Raw genomic sequence first — 9,508 nt, 5'->3', positions numbered from 1 at the left:
AATTGAATTAAACGATTCGCCGCGGGTCGTTTGCGAATTTTTCAAGCGAAATATGTACGCTGCATAATAGGGTGATTTATTTTCTTGACCTTTTTTTTCTTTCTTCCAAGGTGCCGATCGAAAAATTTGCGACTAATACTGGCGAAAAAAAATCGTTGTAAAGCCCGGAGGAGGTAGGAAAATATTTAGAGGTACAAATAAAAATAAATAAAAAATTTTACAATAATTAGTAGCAACCTATAAATATTCTTCTACCTCCTCCAGGTTTTACGGCAGTATTTTTTTTTTTTTTTTGTCAATATTTGTCGCAAACTTTACCGCATGGCACCTTGAAAAAAAAAAAAATGTCACAAAATAAACCACCCTAATACACACACGCATAATTGCCCGAGTGAGAGAGTGAGAATCCAGCTGCCTTAAGTCTATTCGAAGATTGGATAAATCCCGCATCGGTACGGTGGAATTGAGTTGCATCTCAGCACGAGACGGCTGCGCTTTCCTGAGTTATAATCGCTTGCAATGCGGCAAACGCGGCGTTTCAACCCCTTTGAAATTTGAAAAAAAAAAAAAAGAAAAAAATCCCCCGCCGTATGATATAACGGTTGTAAAATTATCGTCGTGAAATTGCGCGACGTCGCGTATACCTTGCGTCCTTTATTTGCAATATTTCAGATATATTTCAGCGAGGTGTACATTATCACAGTGTTCGCAAAAGCTGGGATAAATCCACCGGGATGCGCGGGATAAATCCTCGAGCTGTGCATTGAGTCGTTCGCCTCGGAGTTAACAGTTTAACATATAATTCGCGAAAATTCATATCCGGGGGTCAAAGATCGAGCCTCGCGTTTACTGAATCATCGCTGCTACCAGTTCCCTGAATACGTTTCAACCTCGCGCGAGAAGGTTGAATTTTTTAGACAAAAATATAAATGGAAATGAAAAATCGAAGCGGGTCACTTGGGTAATAATAATAATAATAATAATAATAACAACAACAACAACAGTAATAGTAATAAAACTCGGCACGCAGGGGTTGGATATACTAATTCACCGTGTATCCTCCTCCACCGTGAAGAGTGAATCGAAGATTAAGACTTCTCGGGAGATAAGCCGGTGCCGCAGGTAGAAAATCACACCTTTTTTCGTCACGCTCAAATTTTTCTCTCTGTATGAAGTAGGTATAACGATGTCAAAGTACGAATGCAGTTCAGCTAAGCGTGATATATTGGGTCTGTATGCGCGCAGGTGTGCGAGAATATAAGATTTCCGTGACGAAAACGCGTTAATTGCAGATGAATGATTATTTCGTTTCTTTCATATTTCCGAAATTTCCTTCAATTCAAGTTTATCTTTTTTATCTATTTATTTATTTATTTATTTTTTTTTTTTATTTTGTCTTCTTGTTCTTATACATACATTCGGGCAAATCGAGCCTCAATTAAGTTTTACGCGCCTGGGTAGTTACGAGGCTATTTTATTACGCCGAGAAAAGTTTGGAAGAGTTTTGAAACAGCTAATGATGAGTAATTCACGTGACTATAATACACGCTCGCACATCAGCCGCGTAATTAATAATAATGCCGGAATTAAACGGGATTATAATATCCGTACGCATTGCGTTTAAACGCTGTCGAATATGACGATCGTCTCGCTTTGTCCAGTTTCACATAATTCAGGTAGTTTTGGTAATTGTAAATTAAACCCAACCATCATATTTTCGTTAATTGCTTTTTATACTTGAGCAACGCGATACGTGCCTGAATTATACAAGTAATAACTGATATCAATTTGTATGCGTGTATACATATGGTATATATATATATATATATGTTATATATATATAAATATATTTATATACGATAATAACGCGCGGATCACGAGCTGGTTTTAACAACGTCTGCAAAGCGAGGCCTCGTACTAGCTCAATGATCAGCTCGCCGAGCTACAGCTTACGCGTAAATCAGAAGAAACGCTTTCCTCTGAATACGCCCTAATAGCCGGCATACGCGGCGTGCACGAGTCCGTGAGTCAAGTGTGTAATATTTTATTATCTATTGACGTTAAGATTTTTTTAAACTTTACTACAGACTAATCCTCTATTTACGACCAAATTAGTCCGCGGCGGCGGCGGCGGCAGCGATGATACCCAACCCACTTTCGCCGAGCTTCAGAGCTTTATGCTCTTGGGTATAATATACGCGTACCGAATCCGGCTATCTTCCCACATAACGCGCTAAACGAATTTAGAAGAATTGAAAGAATAATGAGGGGGGGATATAATAAAGGAGATATTCAAAATACACACCGAATTGCTGCTGTTCGTCGTTCTTCCTCCTACGCGAATATCCGAATAAACTCCAGGCTTGCATTAATATCTCATTCAACAATTTTCCATTATATAAGCCTATATACGTGTGCCATAAATTTTTATTCCGTAATATGTAATCCGATGCCTTTGTTGATCTTGAATAAAAGGATTGATCAAGACAAATGGTAATTGAATTTATTTACACTGGATGCCAGTGGTTCAAAAAATACCGTTTCGCAGATACATTTATACCCATTCGGTTATTCATATTTAACATTACGCGAAACAATACCGAAAATAATGAAAAATTATGAATAAAATTAATAAACGAAAGCGATCGTACGTCAATTAACGTTCAAAGTTTAATTTGTATAAAATTATTATTCTGTCAAGTATTTAAGTACCTTATTCTAAACTCTCGTTGTATAATAAATGAAAATTAAAAACTATTTTAGAAAATTTGCAAAATTTTAGTCTCGATTGATATCGTGACCCAGTTAAAATTCTCTACATAAATATGTATTTTCCACTACTGTCCGTATAATCGTCAATGAATCATAAAACTTCGAAGAGAAAAAAAAGTTTTCCCCGTGCATGTTAATTCCATAAGATACTTCGGTCACAAAGCGGACTACTTCGGAGTTCATATAAAGAGCTCAAATTTTCAGGGAACTTTTTTCTTTCCATCAATTTCAAAGCGTTTAAGCCCCCGGGAGCATAAAAATTCCGAAACAACCCTGTCAATGAGCACCCTAGCGTACCTAATGAAGAAGAACGAAGTATTTCGAAGCCGGGATTCCCTCCTTTTCGGGACCGAGGACCAACCCTGTCCCCTGGTCCTTGGACCAGACGACGGTATGCGGTCGGCACACAATGTAGAATATATACGTGGGCGGTGATTTATCGCTGTGAAATTTGAGCTACTGCTTTTAACCCGGTTCTTCGCTGCCGTTGCGGCTCGGCTCCGAGGCGATTTCAACCGACAGCGTTATTCGGCTTACGTAAGTTTCTATTACGAACCCCGCGAGAGCGTGTGTGCGTTCAGTGGCCGGACGAATATCTGAAATTCCTCGATCTAATACGTCGGACGGTGATTTTACCGCTGAAATACCGATACGGAAAAGGTCTCGATCGGAATCAGGGCCTGATCGAGACGCGGTGCGTTACGGGTACGGAACCCGATTCCGAGCGGCAGAGTCGGGACCAAATTATCGGTGAACATTGATCGAGCGAGCAGATGTAAGAGAATCCTACTCGGATTCTCGAAACACTTGTTATCCGTAGTTTGTTTGTCTTTATTTTTTTTATTTTTCACTCTCTACTTTCCCCGTATCCCTTTTTCTTACGCTTCTATCTTCGATTCGGTGTTCCACTACCGCGGAAGGAAGAGATCATCGCGAGACAAGCGATGGCTGGTTGGAAAAAGGAGAGAGATATCTAAAACATCTCGATCTACTAGAGACGGTTTTACGGTTCAGGTACTGCCGCAAGGTAACGACGTATAAAATTCACCTAGATATGCGGCTGTAGGTGTACGGTAAATAAACTTCATCATGTACGACCGGAATCTGAACTGGACACAATCGACCGAAACAATCGCATTCCTCAAGTGCATTCGGACTTTCTAATAAATCCCACTATAAACCTGGCACGTAACGCACACTCGTCGATAACGTGCAGCAACTGCTGTTGCATTGCACCTAGCACGTGGGTGCACGCTGAAAAAAATTTCATTTCTTACAGTAACTAGAAAAATTGAGTAAAACAGGTATCGTTGAAAAAAAACTGTTCGAATATTGTTGGTATTACGAAAAACGAGGTACGCCTAAACATTTTGCGCCGTCGTCGATCCTTTTTTGGTTATTGCAACGCTGAATCAGTTTCTGAGGTTTGCTCTACTTTTTTATTTAAGCAAGGCTTTAACGTCGATTTATCGTTGCACAAGCGTTGAATTTTCGCAACAGTTGCTGGAAAATATAGCAACAGCGATCGCAATGAGAAAGAATAGTAACGGATACTAGAAAACTAATTTTCATTTTCTACCCAGAACTATATTCTTCTATTGTGGTAAAAAATGAAAATAGTCGAGGACTAAGCGGTAACCGGAACTAATAATTTCTCTCAGTGCAGCCGTGCAACGTACGCGTAGGATTTGAAAAATGTTCGTTCAACCTTGAGCAAAGAATCGATAAAGGCAAGAGAATTTCACCGCAATCATCGACGCATCCGATTAATCGAAATTGCGATCAATTAGAGGGTACATGTACCTACATAATATCCTAGGGTACTTGTAGCGATGCAGGTTTGCGTAGGATTCTATTCGTGGAATACAACAAGAGCGATGTGACCGCGTTGCTCGATCAGAGCTGGCGCGCCTTTCGGGTGTCACATCTTTTTAGATTAATTAAGAGATTCCGCCCGGTTAATTGAGATCTTTCTTATCAATAACGTTCATCAAAATGTCCGACCGTCTTCGGAGCCGATCTCTGCCGGCACTGTGCGTACGCACACACAAACACACGGCCACTTGAAAAGAGATAGACAAAGAGAGAGAGAGAGAGAGAGAGAGAGAGAGAATGAGGGGGGATATAGAGGGGAACGGGAATAAAATTCCCCCCTCTCTGTCCCCTGGATGAAAAATGCGCTCCGCGAGTAAAAAAGAAAGGAGTGAGGATTCAGCGCAAAAAGGAAGAGTGATAAGAAGAAAAAAGATTAATCTTTCGCGTTCTTCGATACGCAGCTTACTTCCTCGATCCCGATGCTGCTGTTCCTGATCTGCGTTGTCATTCTAGGCTGAAAATGAGCCGACTTATGGTTCAGGCTCTCTCCGTCGTTCACCGTAACTCCGAGTTCCTCCTCCCACCATTCCTCTCCTTGTTCGCCGTTGCTCGATAAGCAATGCGAACTTGACCCGTTCACTCTTTAAAATGAAAATATTTACTCAAGACGCGTTTGTTCGAATAAAGAGATACTTTTTGGACACGTTTCAGGAATTGAGTTTCGTTTCTTTCGTGAAAATTTTCGTCTTTCTCGCAAATGTGAGAATAATTCTACAATGTAAACAGCAATTGACGATTATTTAATATGCGGTATATCTCGAGAAAATTGTATAAGACGTTATCACAAGAGGGAAGATCCGTTTTCATGTTGGAAAACTTGTCGTATTGTGACAATGGATTCGACGTGATATCGGTGGAAACCTTTCGGTGCTTTCTCGCACGACGTTTGACGTGAAACACGTCCGGAGAACTGAGACATGCGATGAGTTATACACGCTGCATGTTTCTGACGCAGGGGTTTCGATTCTGATTAAATTTATACGTTTCCTATTGGTCCCTGCGAAGGTAGTGTCATAAATATGCCCAATGCGCATACCCGCATCACCTGCTGAGTGCACGTATATACGGAATTTAATCAAACTCTTACAATTTCAAGATATTGCTTTTTAATTCCCCCGTCCCGCCCTCCTCAACAGATCGTATATTACTTGCGCACTGTTAAACGCCGTGCGTATATGCAGCAATTAGAGACCCCTGCATATATAACGCGTCATATAACGAGTAGAAATTCATTATTATATTATACGCAGGGCGATGTAGGAGACAGAAACGGATGCAAATATATCTACCGATTTGAATGCGTACGTCATGTATAGGTGGAGAAAAATACCTTCGTGCACGTGTGCGTCTTGTACGTCACTAACGTCCGTTACAAGATGGAAAATGAATAACTATCTGGAAGAATTTCAGCTCCCATGCGTTCGGTGCCTGCAGGTTGAAGGAGGTGAAAGGATTGATAGAAATATGGTTTTTTTTTTTTTACCCTAATGTGTTGGCCGTACGTGCTTTACGCGTGTATCCAAAATTGTGTGCACGTTAAGCCCGTTGAAGTTGGGTCGAACGCAATTACGTTGACTGTGTGATTAGAGCCGTGTAGTTAAACGAAGGAGTCCGCATAGCTTCGGAAGATATTAATTTTTCAGAGCAACTTGAAAGTTGGTTCTTACAGTTCCTTATTCTCTCGTTTCATTTCTACTCGTTCCAATGTCTTGACTGAATTATAACGCCATTTCGCTGGTATACAGGTACACTCGTCTCAATTGAATTTTATTTTAGCCTTGGATGCACAAAATAATTACAAATTCAATTGGGTCAACCAAAGTTAAGATTAATTAATTTTCACGTGAGTAAGGTGCAGCAGATTTCTAATTCGGTTGCAGCGATAGATGAGGTTTTCCCTTAGCGTAAAATTCCATTTAATTATGCTTCATTATTTATACTCCATTGCGTACAGCCAGCAGTATCGGTTAACAAGTATTTAAGGAAATGTTCAATTAGTTTAATATTGACTGAAATACATGCAGCGTTGGGAATTTTGCAGGGTGAATGCCTGGTTTTATTCCGTCGTTGATCAACCTGCCGAGTATTCGGTGAATGTTTTCGGAATCGAGTCGTTACTAAGGCTGTCTTTCGTTGGTAGAATTAACTGCTGGGACGTCATCAAGCCTGCGCGTTCGAAGCACTTGTTTCCACCAATGCGAGGAGAGTTTAGCAGTTCGATTCCTGTGAGGACTGTTTGAGTCTACGGCGAACATGCCGAAATTCAGTCTGTAAATAATCGGATATTAACGTATCGTCATCGAGATATCTATTGGCGATATCGCTTACGTGTAACCGTTGTGCCATTCAAAGCTATCCAGCAGACTCCAGGCCATGTATCGTTCAACTCGACAACCGTCACGTTTGATGGCAATGAGCATTTCTTTCAGGTAAGCGCGATGGTAATCCATTCTCTTGTGATCATTCAATCCACTTTCGTCAGGGTATCCATTTTCATGGACGAACACCTTCGGGTTGCCATAGAGGTTTTTCACTTGCCGGAGTACGTGGCCAAACCCTTCGGGTACCATCTGAAACTCCGGGGTAATTTGAGAATGTGGAATAAAGATTGATATTTCAGAGATTTTCAACGAGTCAACTTTTCACGATATTCACCCGAAACCATGCAATTGATTCCGTAGTATTCCTTGGATAGCGACTATTTTCGCGATCCATGTCGGCAGAGGACACAAATACGCTCGTGTAATGATTCATGCCGTAGTAATCGGATGTCCCGCTATAAAGCAACGCTGATATTAGATATTTCTGTACGATAATTGGATCGAGTAGAAATTGATAATCGTATCGGATGTTATAAGCATGCGAGACAAGGATTGATGAGGGTGTTTCTATTCTGGCGAACAATTATTCCGACAGGAATAACAGAAGCCTGGAATGTGGATGATGAAAAATTTGGGTTCTGTGAATCTTTCATTGGAATCTAACAATAGAGCAGAGGGATACAAACTTGATGTAAGATATCCACTCGGGAGAAAATTCTAGCAAGCTTGATGCTGCACGGCCCTCGGCTTTGCTGATCTCAGCAATTTGCGTTTTTACCACCTCGGAATAGTCACCAAGAAAAATTGGATGCATTATCCAGTCACTTGACAATTGAAATTCCCTCTCTGCAGCGACTTTGTCGCTGGTGTTAACGGGTAGAAAAGCCTTTGTCATAACAACCAAGCCGATTTGGCCCTGCTGAGTTGGACGGAACTCTTCGTCGTACATGTGATAGACTCTGGCATGAGCTTTTAGAATGTTATGGCCGCACAGGTATTTTTCTCTGGCACTCAGATTCTTGCCTGAAAAGATCACCGCTCTTGACAAAGTACTGGAAATAATTTTTCATACCTTGATTTTGAAACTAAGGGACTTGGCAGAGACCTGGTGCTATTGGCACATTGCTGTAGCCCATTTCACACAAAACAGCTGGCTGGTTAATTGTTGAAAATAGTTTAACGCTTGGTCCAAGCTCTCGAAGAATAACTCTCGCGTAATCCACAAACCAATCGACCATCAGCTCGTTCGTCCATCCTCCCATATCTTCAATAATTTGTGGATGATCCCAGTGATACATCGTTACTACGGGTTCTATACCGTTGGCCAGTAATTCGTTGATCAAGTTTTTATAGTACCGTATGCCAGCTTCGTTCGTCACATTGGTCAAGGGATTCGGAATTATCCGTGGCCAACTGATGGAGAACCGATAGCTATCGAACTGAAAACGTATATTACGACGGCGCCGCGGCGTGAAGTTAGTCGCGAATAGCGAATGAACGGAAGGTTGTATTCGGTAGCTTACCCCGAGTTCCTTGATCAATCGTACATCTTCTTTGTATTTGTTGTACGAATCGCAGGCAAGGTCTCCGTTACTTCGGTCAGCGATACGCGACGATTGATTGTGCGTCAAAAAATCCCAAGTGCTCGGACTCTTGCCTGAGGAGAAGTGGAAAAAAATCGTCGTTAAGAAACAAGCGAGCACGTAATTCGAATCGGAATAAGAAATATATTCGATTTTAATTGCTGAATGATTAAAGCGTAAAAACCGTACCGTCGACGTTCCAAGCTCCTTCAATTTGATAAGACGAACTGGAAACTCCGATTTTAAAATTTTTGGGAAACGTTAAAGCTGCGACTTCGCAATGAACGGCCCTAGAAAAATAAAAATAATTCTGGAATCGATTCTAACATCGTTATTTCGGAATACCGATCAAACTGACTTCCAGGAAATCGCCCAGCAAATGGTCACAATGATCCAGGAATTCTTCATGACTTCCTAAATTCGATACAGTACAAATATGATTTTCTCGTAGGTCGAAGCAGAGAATATATTGCAGTGTACGTCTCTAACGAACAGCTATACAGTACTAACGCTGGTCACCCATGTCGTACATATATATTCTTATACGGAATAGAAGATTTAGTCAAGTTATATCAGTTTGAATGTAGTACAAAGTACGTTATATAAATTGTGGGTGGCTTGCTAAGACGATAATAAGACGCCCTACGGAAGACATGATTAGTTTGAAATTCTGATAAAAAGGTCAAGGGCGGGGTTATCTCTTGACATTCGTCGTTTTCGTGCAAAACGCACGGAGAACGTGCGTGGCAATCTGATAACATACCCGATAACATACATGCGTAGTTGGACAAACATTGGTAGCAAAAATCGTTAGGTTGCCAAACCTCGTTGCGTAAGATATTGCAGTTATTCGAGGTAAAACTTGAGGTTGAAATCATGACTAATCTGCAGTGATCTAGACAATAGCTTTTCCGCTTCGCATGCATGGTTACGAGAAATAATTTTGAACACAAATGA

The 9,508-nt window shown here is 40.9% G+C and overlaps 1 protein-coding gene across 1 annotated transcript; it reads right to left on the bottom strand.

The window, feature by feature from the left end:
* Nucleotides 1–6,397: 6,397 nt before the first annotated feature.
* On the bottom strand, nt 6,398–9,043 carry LOC107227326 (myrosinase 1-like). The gene is made up of 8 exons (XM_015668437.2): nt 8,910–9,043; nt 8,741–8,841; nt 8,492–8,625; nt 8,074–8,407; nt 7,655–7,991; nt 7,303–7,423; nt 6,976–7,217; nt 6,398–6,915 (listed from the first exon to the last, which is right to left on the bottom strand). Exons 1-8 carry the CDS (start codon nt 8,957–8,959, stop codon nt 6,765–6,767), a joined length of 1,470 nt encoding a protein of 489 aa, XP_015523923.2. The 5' UTR covers nt 8,960–9,043; the 3' UTR covers nt 6,398–6,764.
* Nucleotides 9,044–9,508: the final 465 nt, after the last annotated feature.

This window comes from Neodiprion lecontei, chromosome 2 (assembly GCF_021901455.1).
Source record: "Neodiprion lecontei isolate iyNeoLeco1 chromosome 2, iyNeoLeco1.1, whole genome shotgun sequence".
Lineage (NCBI taxonomy): Eukaryota > Metazoa > Arthropoda > Insecta > Hymenoptera > Diprionidae > Neodiprion > Neodiprion lecontei.
The sequence above is the reverse complement of the archived record's forward strand: the minus strand, read 5'-3'. Positions and strand labels throughout refer to the sequence as shown.